The 24,974-nt window shown below is 41.9% G+C and overlaps 1 protein-coding gene across 4 annotated transcripts in view; it reads left to right on the forward strand.

The window, feature by feature from the left end:
- The window catches only part of LOC139410953 (huntingtin-interacting protein 1-related protein-like), a 31,956-nt gene extending 8,336 nt beyond the window's left edge, over positions 1-23,620 (forward strand). For 2 of the 4 annotated variants that reach the window (XM_071156664.1, XM_071156663.1), the window contains exons 2-32: positions 2,597-2,660; positions 3,846-3,988; positions 4,362-4,418; positions 5,137-5,217; positions 5,422-5,498; positions 6,207-6,268; positions 6,977-7,117; positions 8,706-8,763; positions 10,802-10,877; positions 11,000-11,170; positions 11,309-11,352; positions 13,396-13,468; positions 15,256-15,439; positions 15,542-15,630; positions 15,752-15,868; positions 15,977-16,078; positions 16,388-16,582; positions 16,853-17,000; positions 17,216-17,302; positions 17,455-17,562; positions 17,712-17,848; positions 17,933-18,043; positions 18,187-18,245; positions 18,324-18,354; positions 19,264-19,326; positions 19,438-19,538; positions 19,650-19,755; positions 21,479-21,602; positions 21,709-21,770; positions 21,857-22,087; positions 22,242-23,620. In XM_071156664.1, the coding sequence (XP_071012765.1) occupies positions 2,597-2,660; positions 3,846-3,988; positions 4,362-4,418; positions 5,137-5,217; positions 5,422-5,498; positions 6,207-6,268; positions 6,977-7,117; positions 8,706-8,763; positions 10,802-10,877; positions 11,000-11,170; positions 11,309-11,352; positions 13,396-13,468; positions 15,256-15,439; positions 15,542-15,630; positions 15,752-15,868; positions 15,977-16,078; positions 16,388-16,582; positions 16,853-17,000; positions 17,216-17,302; positions 17,455-17,562; positions 17,712-17,848; positions 17,933-18,043; positions 18,187-18,245; positions 18,324-18,354; positions 19,264-19,326; positions 19,438-19,538; positions 19,650-19,755; positions 21,479-21,602; positions 21,709-21,770; positions 21,857-22,087; positions 22,242-22,250 (3,111 nt within the window). In that variant the 3' untranslated portion in view covers positions 22,251-23,620. Of the gene's footprint in view, positions 1-2,596; positions 2,661-3,845; positions 3,989-4,361; positions 4,419-5,136; positions 5,218-5,421; positions 5,499-6,206; positions 6,269-6,976; positions 7,118-8,705; positions 8,764-10,801; positions 10,878-10,999; positions 11,171-11,308; positions 11,353-13,395; positions 13,469-15,255; positions 15,440-15,541; positions 15,631-15,751; positions 15,869-15,976; positions 16,079-16,387; positions 16,583-16,852; positions 17,001-17,215; positions 17,303-17,454; positions 17,563-17,711; positions 17,849-17,932; positions 18,044-18,186; positions 18,246-18,323; positions 18,355-19,263; positions 19,327-19,437; positions 19,539-19,649; positions 19,756-21,478; positions 21,603-21,708; positions 21,771-21,856; positions 22,088-22,241 lie in introns of those variants that run through there. The other 2 variants (XM_071156662.1, XM_071156666.1) reach the window with 2 other exon arrangements.
- Positions 23,621-24,974: the final 1,354 nt, after the last annotated feature.

The raw sequence follows: 24,974 nt of genomic DNA on the forward strand, positions 1-24,974 counted from the left end.
TTCTAGAGTGAGGGAATGAACTGTGTGACTGTATACAGCAAGTGGGTAAAGGAAATGTGTTAGTCTGTGTGAGCCTGTTTATGGGATTCTTTTGCGATTTGAGCGACTCAGTGGGGCAGAATGTATGCATGTGTGAGTACAGACATTTTCCGCTGCTCGGTGTAACATACCATTCTCTTTTCTGTGGTGGTTTGGGACTGGTGGGTTATTGAAGGCCATGACAGTAGCATAGAATCTGCATAAATGAACAGCTCATACATGTTACTCCAAGCTGGATTAGTCAATTGGTTATGTAATGAATTGAAATTAAATAGAACAGCAGGCTGTGAGTGAACAGAGGATCCAGAGCTCTGAACGTCTTGTCCTTTTCACCCGATGTGTATTAATTAATTCATTCATTCATTCAGGGCCACAGGGAGAGTGGGTGGTGACCTCAGAATGAGTTTCTATTGGCCAATGCTTCTGTGTTGTGAGGAATGCTTTGTTAGTCCATTGTTTGGTGCTGTTGATCCTCTATTCATTCAAGTCTGGAGTCAGAATTTGGACATGTGCTACAGAATTATGTGTTACCCATATTTCCCTCATTTATTAATCTTCAGAAAATAGCTTGTTCTCTGCATGTTCATAACTGTTGAATATGCATTACAGATCTTATGTTGGGACAAGCCAGACTAAGGGTGACGGGCTGAAAAGACTGGTATTTGTATCAGAGGTCACAATATGCTTGTCATGTTCGGGATTCAGCATATTCCCCTTATCTTCTGGTGTTACTAACTAAGCCTTTATCAATGACTGGGCAACCCCATGTACTGTACAAACACACCAGTGGAGGCTCCTCAGAGGAGGAAGGGGAGGACCATCCTCAGTGAATTTAATAAAAATTAAGAAGTTCTCCTTCCTAGATAACTATACAAAATATATTCGTCGCCAAATCATTGATTAAAACACAGTTTTACTGAAGGTCGACAGTAGCCTCAACAGCACTCTGTAGGGTAGTGCCATGGTGGAGCCGGAGGACCGCTAGCTTGACTTCAATACAAAACCTAGGAGGCTCATGGTTCTCTCCCCCTTCCATAGACTTACACAGTAATTATGACAGGTTGGAGGATGTCTTCCAGAAGTTATCGGAGCTCATTCAGCATGAACTGACATGTTGTCCACCCAATCAAAGGATCAGAGAATGAATTTAGTACTGAAAGCATGAGCTACAGCTAGCTAGCACTGCAGTGCATAAAATGTGCTGAGTAGTTGACTCAAAGAGAAAGACAACAGTTTTAGACCGGGGGAGAGATTTCTCTTAATTTTTGTTTTTGGTTCACTTACTTAGCTAGCTCCTTTCGCCTACTCAAACAGAGGATGCTATGTTAGCTAGCTGGCTATGACTATCCAACACTGGAACTCTTCCAAGTCAAGGTAAGCTTTTGGTTTTACAAATTTATTGTCACTGGGCCTGCTCGTGAAAAGGGAGATAGAAGGAGAGCATGTAGATGTGAGAAGGAATACAGCAAGGTGTTTTGTATGTGGCTATGAAAGTGAACTGTTTGCGTGTGATTGTGGTGTATTCATTCTGCCGATTCTGTTGAAAAACATTTCTTAAACAGAAGGAAACTGGGATAAACACACCGGAATTTGTCCAATAACTTTTTGCAACTGTTGGACTAATGATTACACCCTAGGTCAGCTAGAGGCAGGCAAGAGTGTGCAAGGTGGTATGGAATGTGTCACTGTCTCTCACCTCATCTTTCTCTCAACCTGTGTGCAACTATGTTGAATTCATAGGCTATGTTGTAGCAACTTCATGTAGTATCCTAAACCTATTGATATTAAGCTGGGTGAATGGAATATCAATGACAGTCATCCAATATGCTGTAATAGAAATAAGGCCATGCTCATTTAAAGAACAAAATTCCTCCCTCAGCTTAAACGGCACCAACCGCCACTGAAACGCATACGCTTTGAGGAAAGAGTCAGAGCTCGGTCTCAGCAATCTGCTTCTCTCACTTCCTCTCTCCATTCACTCAGACTAGTTCTACCTGTTGGCCAAGAAGCCTGAGGGGGGATGGAAAATAAAATTACAAAACTAAATAAAAAGTTGGTCACATTTTTTGGGGGGACATACCCAAGTATATAGAACAGATATACTAGTGGCTTTTTCAGTCCCCATTACTTACGGTAGCCTAAAACAACCAGATGATTGAGTGATTATTAACTTTTATTACAAAAATCCTCTGTAATAAGCGTTAGTGCAATGACTGAAAATGTATAGCTATCTGCTAGCATGCTAGTAGATACCCATAGACTTCCAGTCATTGCACGATCTACTAGCATACTAGCAGATAGCTAGAAACTTTTGGTCATTGTGCTAAAGCTAGTTAGCATTGGACTCGCAAAACTACCTCTAACTTCCTTCCTTCATACTGGACACAAGCATATATATGGTATCCACAAGTTCACCTGACTCTGGGGAAGTAGATAAATGGCCTCATTGCCAAAATCCTGAAGTATCCCTTTAAAATATGCTTTGTCACTGAGTGGTAGTTCAGTAGCCATAGTAACTGATGGCCTCAACCCGTCCTTTCTCTCCTCTCTCTTCCAGCTCAGCAGCATCAGCAAAGCCATCAACTCCAACGAGGCGCCTGTGAAAGAGAAACATGCACGCCGTATCCTTCAATATAACCCCAAACTGGGAACAGTAAACCTTTTTTGCTATTATGTGTTCCAAACTTTGTATGCCTGATAACCCACTGTGCCGAATAACAGGGCTGTTTTTAACCACTGGGGAGTTACACTGTTGAACCCCAACCCTGTTTGATATACTGTACAACGTAATCATGTGTTCTGTAAAGGTAATTGGTTTTTAGAGCTGACATTTGCCATCATGTAGTCTATACATCACCTCAAGGATAAAAAATAATGAAGGTTAAGACCAAAATAATTCCATGCGAAACACATTCATTGGACCAGCGCTGTTGCTGATTCTGCAGGATTAGCATTTAAAATGTAACCAGCGGCTGGAAAATAATTTGAAAAAAGTTTAAATGAATGGAATAACAAATAGTTAAGCCATGTATTTTGTTTAGTAGTTATCTGAAATTCACTACAATTGCAAACTTTCTGTACTGCTACCATTCACTCTGTCATTTTCGCTCTGGTGCTGGTTCAGTGAATTTGTATATTTTCTAACGCGTCTGCATGGAATTATTACGTAAGGAATAATTGAGGGGCTATGCTTTCTATGGAAAATAATAAACAATGTTGAAGGTGTGTTCCACGGCGCGCTAGCAGAGTGGAACTAACCTCCCACGGAATTTAATTGTTTTCCAGAGAACGCATAGAGTCCCGAGTGTATATAGCCATTGAATTCTACCGTGCTGATATACCATGCGTTATAGGGAAGTAATGCACGCGCTAGTTTGCCCTTCAAGCCAATCCGAAACGAGTATTCATCAATGCCATGGTATAACTTATCTTCTTCACCTTTTTTCTTCAACCTAGCATTCATCCAGGATATTTTACTGCTAAATGTATTCTATGGCAACAATGCTTATTATCAAATTAAAACAAAGTTTATTGGTCACGTGCACACGATACAGTGGAATAATTACTTGCTAACTTACAATGTATTTTATGCTCCTGGGATGATTTAGTGTTCAGTATACATTAATCTCTTAAACTGTGTTTTGTTATAGGTAATGTAGTAAAATAGAGGCTGAAATGGTGTGATTTTATTACTGTCTCCATCGCACATGAGGGAGAGAAAGTAAAATAATATGTGAGGGACCAAGTAAAGGTATTATTTTGGCTTTGTATTTTGCTGGTTGGCTCTTCCTTGATGGGCCCTACAGGGATCATTCTGGGGACCTACAGGGAGAAGGGGGCCTTTACCTTTTGGTCCTACGCCTTGGGCATCCCCTTGTCCAGCAACGCCATCGTCAGCTGGAAGTTCTGCCACGTGCTTCACAAAGTGCTGCGGGATGGCCACCATAATGTAAAAACTTGCTCTCCACTCTACTCTGTATTAGGGTTTTTATTTCCACATAATCAAATGCATATAAAAACATGTAGAGAGAAAAGGAACCTACATGTGCTGGGTGGAAAAATTCCTGCCTAAAAGTCCTGCCTAATTGGTAGCCTACATAAAATCAAATAAACTATGCCGTATTGCTTTGAGCAGAGCTCTCAAACTCATAGATGATGTATTAATTAAGCATTCAGTTTTTTTTTATTTTTATGCTGACCTCCATGGCCTTAATTAGTCCAGTAATATTGGCTTAATGCTGAAATTGTATAATTGCTAAATTGAGAATTTAAGTTAGTACTATTATTGAATTGACATTATCACTCCCCCTTTTGCCCTCCAGAGCCTTCAGGACTGCATGAGACATCACGGTAACATAGTTGAGATGGGGCAACTATGGGTGAGTGGGGATTGTGCTGTGTTTTTGTCAAGGGGTGCTTGAATAGGTTGACATTTTGGGCGAATAAATTGAATGTCAAATTACTTAAAATGAGAAACATCCCTTGCTTTAATTATTTAATTTAGGTAAAAATGCAGATGTTTTGAAAACCTATTTTCAATCATCTTCTTTTTCCCCTCATACAGTAATTGTGCTTCTTGTGCAGCCAGAGTTTATCTCTGTTGGCTGCAGTTAGAGATTTATCTGGTACTTTGGTATACTTTTTAGCCAGTAGTTCTGAAAGTAACGCTTACTAGCCAAAAGTGGTCCCCGAAATTTGCGTACTAAGTCATTGCTCTCTTGCTCGGCTGTGTGATTCTTGCTAGCTGTCACTAAAATGGTGAGGGGCTGGCCCATGTGGGGGAAAATGTAGGGAAAATGGCGTAGCACAACTTCCAGAAAAGTTGCTTTCAAACTAGGGATTTCATGGCCATTTGAGGCAGTAATTAAGACAGTAATTCTGTTCATAGATTATGCATGTATGAACTACACATTGACACATCCAGTCCAGAGTGGGAGGTTTAATAAATACTTACTAGTCGCCAAAGTACCGGAGCATGTCTTGAAGAGAGGAGTGTGACGAGAGGAAAGGCTTCTTTTTGCCATCTTCAAATAAAGCAACGCTAAATATTTGTTGCAGCAAAGCTTAATGCTTGTTGCTTGCTCTTATTGTTTCCAGGGCAACCTTCATGACAGATATGGACAGCTGGTGGCTCTGTACTGTAAGCTCCTTTGCACAAAGATGGAGTTTCACATGAAGGTAAGCACACCCTCTACAGTTTTGGGGGACGGCATGTTTTACCATGGGACATTGGCTAATCTTACCATTGTATGCATTGCATTGCCACAAGTGCTTTCACATAATGCCACCTAGTTGAACAAACAATGTATGTAATTTGAATGAATGTAATTTACATAGTTTTAATGTTGAATCACTTTTGCCATCCTTTTGTCTTCCATGCAGCATTCTGAAATCCGATCCAACCTAGAGGTGACAGATGAGGTTCTAGAGCGTGTTGCAGGAACAGACGTCAATAATGTGTGAGTTGTCGTAACCGGCCGCGACCGGGAGGTCCGTGGGGCGACGCACAATTGGCCTAGCGTCGTCCGGGTTAGGGAGGGATTGGTCGGTAGGGATCTCCTTGTCTCACCCCGCACTAGCAACTCCCGTGGCGGGCCGGGCACAGTGCGCGCTAGCCAAGGTTGCCAGGTGCACGGTGTAGCCTCCGACACATTGGTGCGGCTGGCTTCCGGGTTGGATGAGCGCTGTGTTAAGAAGCAGTATGGCTGGTTGGGTTGTGTATCGGAGGACGCATGACATTCAACCTTCGTCTCTCCTGAGCCCGTACGGGAGTTGTAGCAATGAGACAAGATAGTAGCTACTACAACAATTGGATACCACGAAATTGGGGAGAAAAAGGGGTAAAATAATAATAATGTGTGAGTGTTCTCTACTCCTCCCTCTCCACACATCCCTGGCACTCTTGGCTGTGCACTCCTTCTCCTGTTATTGAGTTGTCAGAATATCATACAGAGACATCATACAAATCCGTATACATTTAATTGGCATAACTCAAGGGAAGTCAATTATTGATATAAGATACAAATGTCATGCTCTCTGATTCAAAGGAAACTATCATACCATTTAGTTGGAGTACTGTGGGGACTGAGGAGCGAGCCTGCTGCTCTTTCCTTAAGAAAGCCATTAACCTTGTGTTACTAAGGGCGGTATTGACTTCCCTCCTGTAGGTTCCAGCTCACTGTGAAAGTGTTTGATTACCTGGATGCAGAGTTGAGGCTAGCCGAGACAGGTGAGAATCCCCCGCTTCTCCCCTACCTACCTACCTCCACCTCTTGAAGGATGGGTAACCAGAGCTACAGGGCAGTGGCCGGTTTCCATCAACTGTTTATGTTTCGGAAATGGAATAGGGACAGGATAGCAGCCAGCTAAATAAAAACTTGTGAGCACACTTGTGCTGCTGTTGAGGGAGTGACTTAATCGCCCCAAATGACTAATTTATCAAGGGATGTTTACCTTGTGTAAATTAAACACATTTCTACTTGTTTAATATGACTAGGGCCCTCCGATGTAATTTCACCAAAACCATATTAATAAGTTCTAAATGTTTGCAATTAGAGGACATTAATTATGTTTCTTCTGATTGGCTGTAATGGCATCATGCCCTGCAGGATGTTGTCACAGCCTGTCATCCTGAACAACCATAAACAAACTCTGCAATTGTAAACAACCCTGCCTGACTTACTAACTTGGACATCTGGTACTGCGGAAACATGGGAGCTCCTAACTGCCTTCTTCCTTCTACCCACCCTTGATCTGCTGAGAACTATTTTCCACCCACTCAGTGGGTGATTCATGAATATGTGAGCTATTATCTCAGTGTTGTATTTCTGAACCAGTGACAGAGAAAGGTGTTTCACCCAGGCAAGCCATCGATTCCAAATCCTGCCAATTGAGGCCATGTGTTTTTCCTACATTGGTGTGTTTCTGTGATCTGCAGTGATCCGGCAGCTCAACACGTCCATTGCCATCTCTACGACGACGTCAGGCCAGTGTCGCCTGTCCCCCCTCATCCAGGTCATCCAGGACTGCAGTCACCTCTACCACTTCACCGTCAAGCTGCTTTTCAAACTGCATGCCTGTACGTTTGACCACTTATGTGCCTTTTAAAGGGGAACTGACAGCATTTTAGCTACATGACATCTTATTCAAATCTATTCATATACACCCCCAGGAAGAATACATGTTTTTAATCAATTTCTTTACATATGGTAATTTTCATGCTTTCGTAAATGTATACAATGTTTGGGAATGTGCTATAGTAAGGCATTTTTTAAAATTTCTATAGCAATATAGTGGGAAAGTGGCTGTGCATTTGGACAATTTAATAGACACTGCAGTAAATAAAAACATCTGTCCTGTCCAGAGACCGATGGCCATAGCATATCCGAGCAACAGTCGACCTATATGCAAATAAGCCATTTGCCACAAGCCTGCCATCATTCATTTTGAAGTGGACTGTGTGTTTACAGGCAGTAGCAACAGTGCGACTTTAGATCATTAGAAAGCATTTGCCAATTTCTGCAAATGGGAGTCCTCTTACATTTGGGAATGCAATCCTATCGATGAAACAACCATATAGATCAACTCTCAACATTTCAGTTATTTGGCTGTCAAAATTGCACTAATAAACGACAGGGAATGCTCCTCCTTCTGCAGCTTGCCCGCCATAGCATGCGTGTCCCAACCGGAGGTGCAAGTACATTTTAATCGCTTAATGGTACGGGACACCCAAGTCTGCGGCAATTTGGTGAATGGAAAGAGATCTGTTACAAAACACCTTCATGTATTATGACATTCTGACATTGTCATTAGGCCTACACTTGTAGCCTGAATTGGTGTATCCACAGTTGTTCACGCGCGCATCTCTCTGCCACTCATCTCCGCTTTATCCGCGAGCATCTCTGACACTTATCTCCGCCTTGACAAAATGTAAGTATAATCCTCAAACCACAACGCAGTTTGGAGCGTATACTACCTGGTTTGAAGTCCATAACCATTTTTTTTTATATGGCTGACATGCAGTAATGTTTAATAGCCTATAGTTTGTTTGGCCTGTTGTAGCCTATTAATTGTGATAGGCTCACGGTTTACCGGTACGGCGTACCACCACTATTTATTTTGCTGGCACGCCATACCGGACCGTACTGCCTATTTCACCCCTGGTCCCAACCTACGTTTTGACAACTGAATTGTAATTTGCCTGCCAGCCAATTTGATCCATGCAAAATACATTTGCTTGACAACTAAGCGATATGCTAACTGGATAAGTCGTTCAAGTTCAACATAGTTAGCAAAGCGATTCACATTTCTTGCTAACTAAATGACACCTGCAGCATCTATAGCTGTAGCCAATGGAAAAAAAGGTATGAGGGGAAAAAGTTGGTCACTCCTCGAATGACATGAAATCCTCCCAGCAGCCAGCTAGCTAAACAACGTCAACGGCAAAGTAGTTCAAACGCTGTCAGTTCCACTAACTTAACTGCTTGATTCTATTTCTCAACATGTACTGTAACATCAATGAGTTACATAACTGGAGATCAGAAATCAGTATGTTTGAAGTTAATAGTAGTTTTCAGCAAGTAGAAATACTATGCTTTGCTGACTTGATAACAAAACTTGTTTCAAAGTCTTTTTAGTGACTGTCTCTTGCATGTCCTGGATTTCAGGTCTCCCAGCAGACACCTTGCAAGGACACCGTGATCGTTTTCATGACCAGTTCCACAGGTAAGTCACCCCGGGCCTCGGGCTGTTATTATACAAGGGCATTAGGGAAGAGCGGGAGAAAGCCTCAGTACAACACAATCTTGCCTATCCCTGGCCTGTGTTACCCTGAGCCGATGCAAATATACTCATCCCTACCACCCAACTTCCACCCATTTCAATGTGTCATCATGACATCACTATCCTATGCACACCTCTGAAAGTGAAAAGGGGTTGAATCTGAGCAGTGTACCAGGTGACATGTTAATGTTATCAACCTGCACAATGATCAGCCCAGAAAGATGGCAGAGTAAGCTTAATGTATTAGTGCCTCTGGATAGTGGGTACCTTGTACCTAAGATAACTAATTTCTCTTCAGATCAATTTATTTTTATTTTACCTTTTTATTTAACTAGGAAAGTCAGTTAACATCTCTGAGATATGTGAGGTTATCAAATTCAAAACAACAAAATTCAAAACAAAAATCTCATAATTAAAATTCCTCAAGCATACAAGTATTTTACACCATTTTAAAGAGTTCTCATTAATCCAGCCACAGTGTCTGATTTCAAAAATGCTTTACAGCGAAAGCACCACAAACGATTTTTAGGTCACCACCAAGTCTCAGGAACAATCCAGCTTTTTTTCCAGCCAAAGAGAGGAGTCACAAAAAGCACAAATGGAGATAAAATGAATCACCTTTGATCTTCATCAGATGACACTCATAGGACTTCATGTTACACAATACATGTATGTTTTGTTCGCTAAAGTGCATTTTTACATCCAAAAATCTCATTTTACATTGGCGCGTTACGTTCAGTAGTTCTAAAACATGCGGTGATTGTGCAGAGAGCCACATCAAATTACATAAATACTCATAATAAACATTGATAAAGATACGACTATTATACATGGAACTTTAGATAAACTTGTCCTTAATGCAACTGCTGTGTCAGATTTTCTTTAAACTATGGAAAAAGCAAACCATGCAATCTGAGTACAGCGTTCAGACAAAAAAGCAGCCAAAAAGATATCCACCATATTGGGTAGTCAGAATTAGTCATTAATAGCATTATAAATATTCACTTACCTTTTATGATCTTCATCAGAATGCACTCACAGGAATCGCAGTTCCACAATAAATGTTTGTTTTGTTCGATAATGTCCATTTATGTCCAAATAACTTATTTTGTTAGGGCGTTTGGTAAACAAATCCAAAAGCGCGTTCAGGTCCCGCCGAACGTCGGATGAAAAGTTCAAAAAGCTCCGTTGCAGCCCGTAGAAACTTGTCAAACTAAGTATAGAATCAATCTTTAGGATGTTTTTAACATAAATGTTCAGTAATGTTCCAACCGGAGAATTCCATTGTCTGTAGAAAAGCAATGGAACGAGCGCTAACTGTCTTGTGACAGACCACTCACTCTGCCAGACCACTTACTCAAACAGCTCCTATGAGCCCCTCCTTTATAGTAGAATCCTCAAACAAGTTTCTAAAGATGGTTGACATCTAGTGGAAGCCTTAGGAAGTGCAACATAACCAATATCCCACTGTATCTACAATAGGGGCTGAGTTAAAATTTCCCACTTCCTGGTTGGATTTTTCTCAGGTTTTCGCCTGCCATGAGTTCTGTTATACTCAGACATCATTCAAACAGTTTTAGAAACTTCAGTGTTTTCTATCCAATACTACTAATAAAATGCCTATATTAGCATCTGGGACAGAGTAGCAGGCAGTTTACTCATCCAAGCTACTCAATACTGCCTCCATGTCACCAAGAAGTTAAGAACAAATTCTTATTTTCAATGATTGCCTAGGAACAGTGGGTTAACTTCCTTGTTCAGGGCAGAAAGACAGATTTTTACCTTGTCAGCTCGGGGATTTGATCTTGCAACCAACGCTCTAACCACTAGGCTACCTGCCGCAACCACCTGAAGTGTATTCTATTGCGTTCTGTCCTATACACATACTGTATATGAAACAACACAGTTTAGAAAATGTTACATTCCTGTTTTGGAGGCATCATTCGGATCAGTGGTTGAAATATTTTGCCTTGCCTTACAGCCTCAAGACCTTCTTCAACAAAGCCAGAGACATGCAGTACTTCAAGAGACTCATCCAGATCCCCAAGCTGCCAGAGGTGAGAGCATAGACCGACATAGTAGGGGAAAGACACTGTATTGGGACTCAACCACACTTCCTAGATAACGTAGCCATCTGTGTTTACAGTCCTCTGTCTTATGTATGTGTCTTCATCCTCAGTCTCCTCCTAACTTCCTGCACGCGGCTTCCCTGGCCAAGCATGCGAGGCCAGTGGTGGTCATCCCAAGTGAGGATGAGCCCGAGCAGCAGGAGGATGATGATGACGATGATGACCCTGAACCGCTTATCAATGTCAGCGACGTCACCATGCCAAGCATGATGGTGCCACAGGTATGACTCATAGGTCACGGTCATGATCTCTGAGGTCTATGGCCCCTTGGATATTCATGTCTTATTAATATAGGTATCACTAATTTTGGCTATAGATTGTGTAAACATTAATACATCATCTCTGACTTTTTCTTTTAGCAGTTCGACAAATTTGATCAGACTTTCGGACCTTCCAATGACAGGTTAGTCATTGTCATCTTTTAGCATTGGTGTGCTTGAAAATAAAGGATATGCAAACTGGGGTGCGTTCAACAAGTGAAATAGTTAGCTAACATATTTAATTTGTTTTGTGTTAGCTGTGACCGTTCACTAACGTTAGCTGAAGTCTGAGAATGTAGTGTATGGCCAACGTAAGTGTCTGTTTCGGGTCTTAACTGCCACTACAAATAAGAATGTGGACATGTAGAATTTCCATTACATGTAGTAGGAATAGCAAAGTAATTTGCAGTTTGATTATTGCTCTAAAAATCTATGGTAGACCTTACAAATAGTAGCTGTTTGATGTTTCACTAACATTTGGAAAGTTCATTCAAATTGTATAATTGAAATTGTTCTTAAGTAACATGTTTGCTGCAAACAGAACCCTTGTTGAACTCACCTGACCTACAGTACCCATCAAAAGTTTGGACACATTGTAGAATAATAGTGAAGACATCAACTATTAAATAACATATATGGAGTCATGTAGTAACCAAAAAAGTGTTTAACAAAATATATTTCATATTTGAGGTTCTTCAAAGTAGCCAACATTTGCCTGGATGACAGATTTGCACACTCTTGGCATTCTCTCAACTAGCTTCATGTAGTAGTCACCTGGAATGCATTTCAATGAGCATGTGTGCCATGTTAAAAGTTAATGCGTTTGAGCCAATCCGTTGTTGTGACAAGATATTTGGTAGAAGACCCAAGTCCATATGGCAAGAACTGTTCGAATAAGTAAAGAGAAACGACAGTCCATCATTACTTTAAGACATGAAGGTCAGAATTTCAAGAACTTTTAAAGTTTCTTCAAGTGCAGTCGCAAAAACCATCAAGCTCTATGAGGACTCTGGCTCTCATGAGGACCACCACATAATAATCAAATAATTTTGCACGCCAAATTTTTCAGTTTTTGATTTGTTAAAAAAGTTTGAAATATCCAATAAATGTCGTTCCACTTCATGATTGTGTCCCACTTGTTGATTCTTCACAAAAAAATACAGTTTTATCTTTATGTTTGAAGCCTGAAATGTGGCAAAAGGACGCAAAGTTCAAGGGGGCCGAATACTTTCGCAAGGCACTGTAAATGCTTCAGAGTTCAATAACAGACACATCTCAACATCACTGTTCAGAGGAGACTGCTTGAATCAGGCCTTCATGGTGGAATTGCTGCAAAGAAACCACTTCTAAAGGACATCAATAAGAAGAGACTTGCTTGGTCCAAGAAACACGAGCAATGGACATTAGACCAGTGGAAATCTGTCGTTTGGTCCGAGTCCAAATTTGAGATTTTTGGTTCCAACCGCAGTGGAGGTGAACGGATGATCTCATGTGTGGTTCCCACTGTGCATGCAGTAGGAGGTGTGATGTTTTTTTTTTGCTGGTGACACGGTCTATGATTTATTTAGAATTCAAGGTATACTTAACCAGCATGGCTACCACGGCATTCTGCAGCGATATGCCATCCCATCTGGCTTGGGCTTAGTGGGACTATCATTTGTGTTTCACAATGACCCAAAACACCTCCAGGCTGTGTAAGGGCTATTTGACTAAGAAGGAGAGTGATGGAGTGCTGCATCGGATGACCTGGCTTCCACAATCACCCAAACCCAACTCAATTGAGATGGTTTGTGATGACTTGGACCACAGAGTGAAGGAAAAGCAGCCAACAAGTGCTCAGCGTATGTGGGAACTCCTTCAAGACTGTTGGCAATGCATTCCAGGTGAAGCTGGTTGAGAATTCCAGGAGTGTGCAAAGCTGTCATCAAGGCAAAGGGTGGCTACTTTGAAGAATCTCAAATATATTTTGATTTGTTTAACACTTTTTTGGGTTACTACATGATTCCATATGTATTATTTCATAGTTTTGATGTATTCACTATTATTCTACAATGTAGAAAATAGTACAAATAAAAACACTTGAATGAGTAAGTGTCAACTTTTGTCTGGTACTGTATGTTTGGATATTTTCTTGTGTGCCAGTGCTTATGTATGCTAATGGTTAGTGAATGTCTTCTGGTGTACAGGGATATCCAGATTGAGAACCTCCAGCAGGACTTGGAGAAGTTGAGGGCAGATCTGGAAAGGGTCAAAGGAGAGGTAAGTAGACATGTTTTAACTCCTTTAAACAGATTTTTACAGTTGTACACATTTGTTGATTTAAATGCTTGTCATAATTAGTTGCAATAATAAGTTACTTGTTGTTCTTTATACCTGAAGATCCATGTTTGATTGAAACATTGTCAATAAAGGTGGTAAATTGGGAGCATATTCAGTCTTTAGCTCAGCACCTATGCATTTTTAAGGATGTGCGTGTGACCACAAAGATATCTATTGTTCCTCTGTAATAATACTACACTGAACAAAAATATAAACACAACATATAAAGTGTTGGTCCCATGTTTCTTGAGCTGAAATAAAATATCCCAGAAATGTTCTATATGCACCAAAAGCTTAATACTATCAAATGTTGTGCACAAATTTGTTTGTCCCTGTTAGTGAGTATTTCTCCTTTGCCAAGATAATCCATCTACCTGACAGGCGTGGGATATCAAGAAACTGATTAAACAGCATGATCATTACACAGGTGCATCGTCTAAGACCAGGCCGCTGATTACACAGTGGTTTTGCACAACCGAAGATGTGCTCTTCGCGGATTAATCCAAATTTCAACTGTACTGGGCAGATAGCGCGTATGGGGTAGTGTGTGTGCCTGCGGTTTACTGATGTCAAAGGTGTTAACAAAACCCCACCACCACAGTGCACTATGGTATGGGCAGGCATAAGCTACGGACAACAAACACAATTTGTGTTTTTTAGATGGCAATTTGAATGCACAGAGATACTGTGGTGAGATCTTGAGGCCAATTGTCATTCCATTCACCCGCCGCCATCACCTCATGTTTCAGCATGATAATGCACGGCACCGTGTCGCAAGGATCTGTACACAATTCCTGGAAGCTGAAATGTCCCAGTTCTTCCGTGGCCTGCATACTCACCAGACATGTAACCCTTTAAGCATGTTTGGGATGCTCTGGATCAATGTGTACAACAGCGCGTTCCAGTTCTGGCCAATATCCAGCAAATTCGCACAGACATTTAAGAGGAGTGGGACAACATTCCATGAGCCACAATCAACAGCTTAGTCAACTATGCGAAGGAGATGTCGTGCTGCTTGAGGCTGATAGTTTTCACACCGGATACTGACAGGTTTTCTGATCCATGCCCCTACTTATTATTTTTTACAAAAAAATGTTTTAAAGGTTCCTGTGACCAACAGATGCATCTGTATTCCCAGTTATTTGAAATCCATAGATCAGGGCCTAATTAATTTATTTAAATTGACTGATGAACTGTAACTCAGAAAGATCTTTGGAATTTTTGCATTTTATAGTTTTCTTCAGTATTTAAATGTTAATTATGTATAACAAAGTTGTGACTGGTGAACATTTGTGTACATGGGAAAGGAATTTAGGAAATGTGTTGGGTGGATGCAAAGACTGATCTTGACATGTGGAATGTGGCAACTAGTCTCAGAATGGGAAATGACGTCTGTCTGTGTTCAGAGAAGACCAGTGCCTGGGGAGAGATGTACTGTTTACCCTGGTTTCGGCAAATGGCTGGCTCCTTATGTGGCCTGTTAAACTACTCAGCATTTGTATATTTTTATGTTACAGTAGTTAGCTATGATGCTATCACTATTGAATCAATTCATCCTAACCCAACATTGATTCATTTCAGAATTTTTTTGTTCCACTCAACATATGTTTCTCCTGTCTGAGGCTCCCATCCACCAGTGCCATGCCATGGTGGTACTTGATAATCTATCCAAAGGAGGTTTACTATGGTGACTGACTGTCTGCCTGCCTGCCTCCTCCCTCCTACAGGCCCAGCGCTACATCACACAGCTCAAGTCCCAGATTAACAGCCTTGAGACAGAGCTGGAAGAGCAGCGGGTGCAGAAACAGCGTGCCCTGGTGGAGAATGAACAGCTGCGCATGGAGCTGGAGGCCACTCGGCGCCGCAACGCTGAACACGAGATCGTGCAGGCCACCTTCGGAGAGGCCGAGAGTAAGTGGCCACTCACTAAGTCTGGCATACATGTTCAGTCACACTTCATTTAAAACGCATTCTGACATCTCTCTCGTCTCTGACCCCTTCTGTGCTGTCCAGCGAGAGCCCAGGCCACAGAGCAGCGCTACACCAAGCTAAAGGAGAAGCACACGGAGCTGGTGTCCAGCCATGCTGAACTGCTCAGGAAGGTACATTGGGTGGTTCATTGGGTGCAAAGTGACTACTTGTAGACTCACCTGAGAGCATTATTTTTCTGTTTAATGTTAATAGAATGTTTAACAGAGTGTGCATGTGACATTGTGCTGGCAGAGTGCAGACACCGTGAAGATTCTGTCGGCAACACAGCAGACCCAGGAGGAGGTGGAGAGGACCAAGCAGCAGCTGGCTTTCGAGGTGGATCGCATCAAACTGGACGCTGACATGAAGGTTACTTTATTCTGAGTATTGACAATAGTGATCTAGTACCGTTAATGTTATATTTCAGTACTGTATTAGCCATTTATTAAAATGACAATATTTTCTTTCTTGTTGCAGCTTGAGGAGCAGAAGTTTGAGATGAAGAAGCTTAAAAGGGATTTTGAGGAAAAGCAGGCTGAGGTGGAACATGTCAAAGGCACTCTGCAGCGCACTGAGAAGGTGTGTGTGTGTGCTGATGATGCAGTAAATATTGAATAAAGAATGTGGATTACCTCGCTTATGTAATGGCACAGGTGACTCATCTGATTCACCCTCATGCAGAAGATTCACTGCACTTTCCTGTCATGAAAATCATAATTGGCTGAAAAGCCCATAGGAAGCTGCACTCTGTGATAACATGAGTCTCACAAACATCCAAAAAGGCTTGTCCTCACAACAGTTAATGCACCTATTGTTATGCAATCTCCCTCTTTCTGTCTCTTCTCTCCCCACTCCTCTCTCCTCCTTCCATCACTCCCTCTCTCGCAGGTGGGGGAACAGCTGACCAGCTCTATGTTGGCGCTGCAGGCGGAGAAAGAGCGCCTGATGCGCTCTGCGAGTGAAAAGGAGGCCGAGCTGTCGTCCCTGAGCCAGGCTGCACAGCTGCAGCAGTCTTCCCTGCAGCAGGAGAGAGATCGGAGCACCAGGGAGCTGGGAGAGCTGCAAGGCAAGCTGCAGGAGAAGGTGAGTTAGGACAACACAGCACAGAGCAGTGACTAGCTCAGTCCGCTGCTTTGTCTTGTCTGTATAATTTTCTGATAGCAGAAGAGAAAATAGACATGTAAAAGCTACACTGCTGGTCAAGTCCCACATTACTCACTGTGCAGTGAAAGATTTTCTTGAATCAATGAACTATTTGGCTGTCTGTGCACAATATAAGAAACCATTAGTATGTATGTGCATTCTATTTTTACCTGTGACTGGGTCTGACTGTGTCTTGTTGCATCTTTGCAGTCAAGACGTGAGGTGCAGTTGCAGCAGAAGCTGCTGGAGGAGCAGTTCTCCCTGCTGCAGGGAACGGTCTCTGAGGCTGAGTACATCATTCAGGACGCTGTGGCCAAGCTGGACGACCCCCTGCATATCCGCTGCACCAGCTCCCCAGGTTAAAATAAGTTAACATGCTCACAGAGAGGGTGCTTAGGGATCCTTAGCTAGTAGTGGTGTTCATGTCACTTAGAATAGAAAGTGAGCGATCCATTCGGTTATCTCAGTTTATATCTATTCATCCGGTATATCTACTCATCATTCCATTCATTATTTTTGGATCTCGAACAATATTGCATTTCAAACGTTTCCTTTGTCTCTCCACCACCACAGATTACCTGGTCAGTCGGGCAGAGGCCACTTTGGGCTCCATTGACAAAGTGAAAAAAGGTCACTCCGACTACCTGACGAACATGGGAGGTGAGTTGCTCATTACTTGGTACTTCGTGTTTTTGATATACTGTAATTAGTAGTCTTTGAGCAACCACAGTGATAGTCATAAGTGACAGAGCTGGGCTGTGTTGGAATTGGCAGTGATACCTTCTCTCGCTGGTCGTATTTCTGTTCTCTAGATGCTGGTGGGCTACTGAGGGCCCTGACCAACTTCTCCCACCTGGCTGCTGACACCATCATCAACGGCAGTGCCACAGCACACTTGGCTCCCACTGACCACGCCGACCGTAAGAACATTCTTCTCTTCAAGTAGAATGAATTATTGTTTGAAACAGGCATCTTGTTGTATCTTACTGGGATTTTACTAGATGAGATATTGAATCCATTTGGTATGTGATTATAGTGTCAGTGTGTCTTGCACTTTTGCACTCTGCAGGTCTGACAGAGAATTGCAGGGGCTGTGCCACTCAGAGTCTGCAGTTCCTGAAGGATCTCAAGTCCAAGGCCTCCCTTCAGAGGGCAGACCCGGCCTCCATTCGCATAGTGGTTGAAAATATCCTGAAGCTGGGGGAGGTGAGGGGCTACTGGGCAGTCTTCTCCATTTCTCCCACTCTTCTTTTCCTACTTCTTAATCTCATCTCCTCTTCCAATGTTTAGGAACTGCGACCTAAAGGCATGGATGTGCGACAGGATGAGCTGGGAGATCTGGTGGACAAGGAGATGGCAGCCACATCAGCAGCCATTGAGAAGGCAGTGAGCAGAATCGATGTGAGGATCACAGCCATATAGAATCTAGAGCACCGTACTGTATCTAGGAATGCCATATAAAGCTCAACCCTATTTTTTTTACAACGTGGGTAAGTCATTCTGTATCTAGACATCTCTCATTTGCAGTCTTTCTGTATCTAAAGGAAATGATGAACCAGGCCCGAATGGACACCTCAGGGGTCAAACTTGAGGTCAATGAGAGGTCAGTACTATGTGTTACTTGCACTGTTTATGCATTCATCCCCTTTCACTCACCATGATATTACTCCTTGTTTTATAGAATCCTCTACAGCTGCACAGACCTGATGAAGGTAAGATTACTTTTTCGATTGACTTAGACAAAAAGTCTGATCGGCATCCTATTAATGCTGTGTTTAAAAATATATATATATACAGCTCTGGAAAAAAATTAAGAGATTACAGCAAAATGATCCGTTTGACTATTTATAGGTATGTGTTTGGGTAAAATGTAAATGTTTTGTTTTATTCTATAAACTAGTGACAGCATTTCTCCTAAATTCCAAATAAAAAATATTGTTATTTAGAGCATTTATTTGCAGAAAATGACAACTGGTCGAATAACAAAAAATGTGCAGTGTTGTCAGACCTCGAATAATGCGAAGAAAATATGTTGATATACATTTTTTATACTGTTTTTACTTAAGAAGAGTTCAGACATCAATATTTGGTGGAATAACCCTGATTTTCAATCACAGCTTTCATGCGTCTTGACATGCTCTCCACCAGTCTTACACATTGATGTTGGGTAACTTCTTTATGCCACTCCTGCCTGGCGCAAAAATTCAAGCAGATCGGCTTTGTTCGATGGCTTGTGACCATCCATCTTCTTCTTGATCACATTAGAGGTTTTCAATGGGGTTCAAGGTCTGGAGATTGGGCTGGCCATGACAGGGTCTTGAGCTGGTGGTCCTCCATCCACACCTTGATTGTCCTACTGGAAAAAACAATCCTCAGAGTTGGGGAACATTGTCAGAGCAGAAGGAAGCAAGTTTTCTTCCAGGACAACCTTGTTCGTGGCTTGATTCATGCGTCCTTCACAAAGACACATCTGCCCGATTCCAGCCTTGTTGAAGCATCCCCAGATCATCACCGATCCTCCACCAAATTTCACAGTGGGTGTGAGACCTTGCGAGGCCTACAAGCCATAGTGTGTTATATCTTTTTTTTGCATTCCCTCCTTTCCTCTATCCCACTCTCAGGCCATCCACCTGTTGGTCCTGACATCCACCGACCTACAGAAGGAGATTGTTGAGGGCGGAAGGGTGAGTCTTGAAATATAGAATTAAATGTTGAAAATGTCATGGAAATCCATCCTATCATTAGCTAAAAGATAAACGTCCTGACCACTGCTGGACTTGATGTTCTCTCTCTAGGGTGCAGCCACTATTAAGGAATTCTACGCCAGGAACTCCCGTTGGACTGAGGGACTCATCTCTGCCTCCAAAGCTGTGGGATGGGGAGCCACGCAGATGGTGTAAGTGCATTATCATGAGGGTCGTCTCAGCTTGTTATTGTGTGAGTGATACAGAAATGTCCCATGTTAGAGGATTGGGATGATGTGTTGCTTGCTTGGTTTCTCTCACAGTGAGTCTGCTGATAAGGTGGTGCTGCACACTGGCAAATATGAGGAGCTCATTGTCTGCTCCCACGAGATCGCTGCCAGCACGGCACAGTTGGTCGCATCCTCCAAGGTGGGAAACAAACTCACAAACGTTTGAACTCCGTGCTCCCGTTCCCCTTAAAAATCTGTTTATTTTCCTCTATCCCTCATGTATTTCCCCAGGGTTCCATTTTAGCATCTGTGTTAATTTGTATTAATGACTTGGGAAATGGGCTGCAACCAGACAAGTTGCATCTGTATGCAGATGCAACGGTCATCTATTCAAAAGATCCTTCTCTGGTTCAGGAGGTTGAAGAGTTCGACTGCCTTTCAGTCACTGCAGAGCCACCTATATGGTCTCAAACTGGTCTTGAATGCACAAAAAAATGAATTATGACTATACCAGATCTCATTCTCGGCTAGAAAAGGGTTAGCATTTTCACATCTGGAGGCACATCCATTGAAAAAGTGTCATCCTACAAATACCTAGGTATATGGTTGGACGACAAACTGTCGTTCAAATTTCATATGCATTGTCTTGTGAGGAAACTGAGTGAATTTGTGAAATTTCTTTCCTTTCTAATGCGTTTGAGCCAATCAGCTGTGTTGTGACAAGGTAGGGGTGGTATACAGAAGATAGCCCTATTTTGTAAAAGACCAAGTCCATATTATGGCAAGAACACCTCAAATAAGCAAAGAGAAACAACAGTCCATTACTTTAAGACATAAAGGTCAGTCAATCCGGAAACGTCAAGAACTTTGTTTCTTCAAGCGCAGTCGCAAAAACCATCAAGCGTTATGATGAAACTGACTCTCATGAGGACCGCCACAGGAAAGGAAGATCCAGAGTTACCTCTGCTGCAGAGGATAAGTTCATTAGAGTTACCAGCCTCAGATTGCAGACCAAATAAATGCTTCAGAGTTCAGTAACAAACACATCTCAACATCAACTGTTCAGAGGAGACTACGTGAATCGGGCCTTCATGTTCAAATTGCTGCAAAGAAACCACTACTAAAAGGACACCAATAATAAGAGACTTGGTTGGGCCAAGAAACATGAGCAATGGACATTAGACCGGTGGAAATCTGTCCTTTGGTGTGAGATTTTTGGTTCCAACCAACGTGTCTTTGTGAGATGCAGAGTATGTGTGGTTCCCACTGTGAAGAATGGAGGTGGTGGTGTGGGGTGCTTTGTTGGTGACACTCAGCGGTTTATTTAGAATTCAAGGCACACTTAACCAGCATGGCTACCACAGCATTCTGCAGTGATATGCCAGCCCATCTGGTTGGTGCTTAGTGGGACTATCATTTGTTTTTCAACAGGACAATGACCCAAAACACACCTCCAGGTTGTGTAAGGTTTATTTGACCTGGCCTCCACAATTACTTGACCTCAACCCAATTGAGATGGCTTGGGATGATTTGGACTGCAGAGTGAAGGAGAAGCAGCCAACAAGTGCTTAGCATATGGGGGAACTCCTTCAAGACTTGGAAAAGCATTCCATGTGAAACTGGTTAAATAATGCCACGAATGTGCAAAGCTGCCAAGGCAGAGTAGGGATCTGAGTATCACCAAAGAGTGGCTACTTTGAAGAATCTAATTTTAATATTTTGATTTAACACCTTTTTGGTTACAACATGATTCCATATGTGTTATTTCATAATTTTGACGTGTTCATTCTACAATGTAGAAAATAATAAAAAATAAAAACTTTTGAATAAGTCGGTGTGTTCTAACTTTTGACTGGTACTGTATATATTCAAATTCTGCCCCTATCACTATTTCTCACCCTCCCTCTCTCCTCTGTGTTTAGGTAAAAGCAGACCGCAACAGTACAAAACTGACAGCTCTCCAGCAGGCTTCTCGCCATGTGAACGAGATGGCAGCCAACGTGGTGGCCTCCACCAAGACAGGCCAGGAGCACCTGGAGGACAAGGGTTAGTGTGTGTGTGCGTGTGTCTGACCAAACAGAAGATGTGAATCCCCTCAGGCCCTAAAGTCATATGGCTGTGTTTGATGTTTGCCTTTCTCTTTCTTCTGCAGATACCATGGACTTCTCTGGAATGTCTCTCATCAAGCTAAAAATGGAGGAAATGGAGTCACAGGTGAGCCCCTGTGTGTGTGTCTGTTTGAGCCTGTCTGCATGCATGTGTTTCTGTTTGATTGTAACCCTCCTCTACTGTATGAGTAGGTGAAGGTGTTGGAGCTGGAGAATCAGCTGGGTAATGAGCGTCTGCGCCTGGGAGAGCTCAGGAAGAAGCACTATAATATTGCAGGTGCTCCAGCAGCAGACCTCCCAGAGGGCAATGGACTGGACCCCTCGCTTGCCCCTGTTGCACCCTCCTCACCCAAATCCTCCAAGCCTAGTGTCATGAGGAAACCTGACTTGGCTCAGAAACCCAACTTACCGCCTAAAAATATGGTAAGAGAACACAGTCGCTGGGTTTGTGTTCATGTTTAGGGTAGTACTTACTGAAAAAACTGCCACATAATGCCACATTTGAAAAATACTCTTATGCTGCACCATTTAATGGTAAATTATTGTTTCAAATGTGTGTTTTCTCTCGTCATTGCAGTTTAGGTAGACAGCTACAAGCTAGAGAAGGACATCTTCATAGTGGATGGTTGGGTTGATCTGAGACACAGCCATCTTATGACGTGGACACAGGGTCCTTTTGAGCTGCCTCCAACCGGACAATCCTCTGTCCCAAACTCTCTGCAAATTTCTTTTGCCAAACTGGAACTTGTGCTCCCCTCTTCTTCAGCCTGGTTTTATCTCTCGGTGCTTTCTGCCTGTGAAAGAGATACACTCTATCCTTTTATAGATAAACCACAATGTGCCACCGAGGCGGTATTCTTTGTTTTTGTGGACCATAATGGTATCAAGAACTGAAAGGGAAAATGTTTTATGGAATTATGCAAATCGTTTGTAATGGAACAATGTAATTTTGTGTTTCTGAGCTTTTTACTTCAAGCTACTTTTAAAAGACCGTTGTGCATATAATTGTATTAGTATGGACAGGATCACTTTAACATCATAAAATGACAGAGTATTGAATTAGGCCATATCTGGGACAGCCTCTTGGTGCACATTGTTTGGTAGCCTTTTTAGGGAGTGCGTCACTGTATATTTTGGTTTGTTATTTTTCTATGTTGGTTGCTGTGTGAGGGAAGGAGGGAGACATTGGCACACAGATCATGCGGGAAAGCACATTTTTACACAGTCCCTATTCAATGTCTCTGCATAAGTTCCAGGGTGTTATTCCCGCTACTTCCTTTGCTTGACCTTTTATGTAATTGGGACTGTAGTCTCGTCCTCACCCCTTTCCATATCACTACATGCATGATCATCAGTAAGACCAGGGAGTGAGGTGTTTAGAGATCTCCCAACGCTGTTTAGGTTACTGCATTTGATTCTGGATTTGACCCATTACCCGCAGATCAAAGAACCGCTCGATCAGTAACTATACACATGGACATAAGTACAATTATGTATTTTTATATACAATAGGAAATTTACTCAATAGGGATTTAATCTGCACATCACAAATGTATTCTTTGCATCTCTTATGTGCACCCTAGACACTGAATGTCTCTAACACTGGGTATGTAAAACTGGCTATGTAGTTACAGGACATTGGTTAAAAATGTTGGCACACAAAGGAAATCTCTGTACTTGACAATGAACAAGTCTCACCTTTTTTAAAGGGACTTTTTTGCTACTTTCCCAGGCTGAAAAAGGATGGAATATGTGAAAGGGTGACGGCACAAGGGGTCTATACAGGATGTACAGTATGTTGAACCCTTCTTTTGCTTCTGGGAGCATAAAATGCTTGCTTTCCTGTTCTTTGTATTAAACGTGTTTTATATATTAAAATCTAGTAATATATTTTAGTAAAGACTGCTGTTACTGCGGTTCCTCTTTATACATGGCAAATAAACAAATGTTAGTGTATGTTTGTGCCTCTTATTTTGGACACAATAGTTATCATGAGAAGGTTATTTAAAAACAAATGTTTTTATCCTTTACACTTATGGGACTTGACCTGTGGATAGGATACATTTGAAATGTTTCTTACAGAAGACATATTAAAAGTATGTCACTTCACCCCTAGCTACATGTACATATTACTTCCACCAACTTGTCTCTTGCACATTGACTCGGTACTGGTACCCCCTGTATATAGCCTCGTTACTGTTACTTTTTTAAACATTTTAGTTTATTTAGTTAATCTTTTCTTGACTGCATTGTTGGTTAAGGGCTTGTACACCTTTTGTATTCGACTAATGTGACAAATAACATTTTTATTTGGTAGCAATTGCAGGGCAACAGTTTATTATACCGAAGGTGAGGCCACAACAGTTCACCTGACACTAGACTGAATCCAAACATTACACTGTTGATTTTGTGCACTTTACATGTACTGTACTCTTTGCCGCATTTGTTGATAACAAAATTGGAAAATACTCTGGATACATTCAGTAACATGATAATATCTTAATGTGGGGTAGTGCAACATGAGACAACAAATGACAAGGACTAACTGGTGTTTCCAAGTGGCTATTCACCTCTCCGAAGTGTACAGTTCCTAAGTAATCTCAATGCAGTTTTATGACTTGTAGAGTCTTCAACATTAGCTTGATTTGCATCTAAAACAGATTTTCATGAAAATATTCTAAAACCTGCATAAAATAATCTGTGGATTTTCCCACCAGAGATGTTTCAATACGGGCCTTTTGTGGCTAAACATTGCATGTTTATCAGCCCAGTCATAACTTTTTTTTTTCATGCTTCAGGTAATTCATCCTCATGAAATGGTTGGAAACCTAGTTTATAAGGTGCTTTTTGAGCTCTCCTAGCTGTGCCTTTGTGGAACTGGAGCAAGCACACTTGTTTGGAACACAACCCTGCATCCCTGCCATCGCACAATTACTGATGTAATTCATTTGTAAGCCAGTTGCCAACATGACTAGCTAAATTATAAAATGATATTAAGGTGTAAGGCTTTCACAATGCAATTCAGGGAAAGGAGTGCATTCAGGTGTATGTGCGGTGGCACATTTTCTTCACAATAGACAAGCATAGGCTCATTCTGTTCAGAACAACCCACTGTAGGCTACATCAAACATAGGGAACAATATTAGTTTAATGATATGGAAATGTGAAATGCACATTTGGACTCGCAGGTGTTTGGCTTGCTTGTATGACATCAAAGCGGTATTTATTATAATCATGCTCAGAACCATATGATAAATAAAGGGGGCATATAAGCAGACGATTGATTTATATTTCTCTAAAACAAGCTTTA

Source organism: Oncorhynchus clarkii, chromosome 6 (genome assembly GCF_045791955.1).
Source record: "Oncorhynchus clarkii lewisi isolate Uvic-CL-2024 chromosome 6, UVic_Ocla_1.0, whole genome shotgun sequence".
In the NCBI taxonomy this organism is placed as follows: Eukaryota; Metazoa; Chordata; class Actinopteri; order Salmoniformes; family Salmonidae; genus Oncorhynchus; species Oncorhynchus clarkii.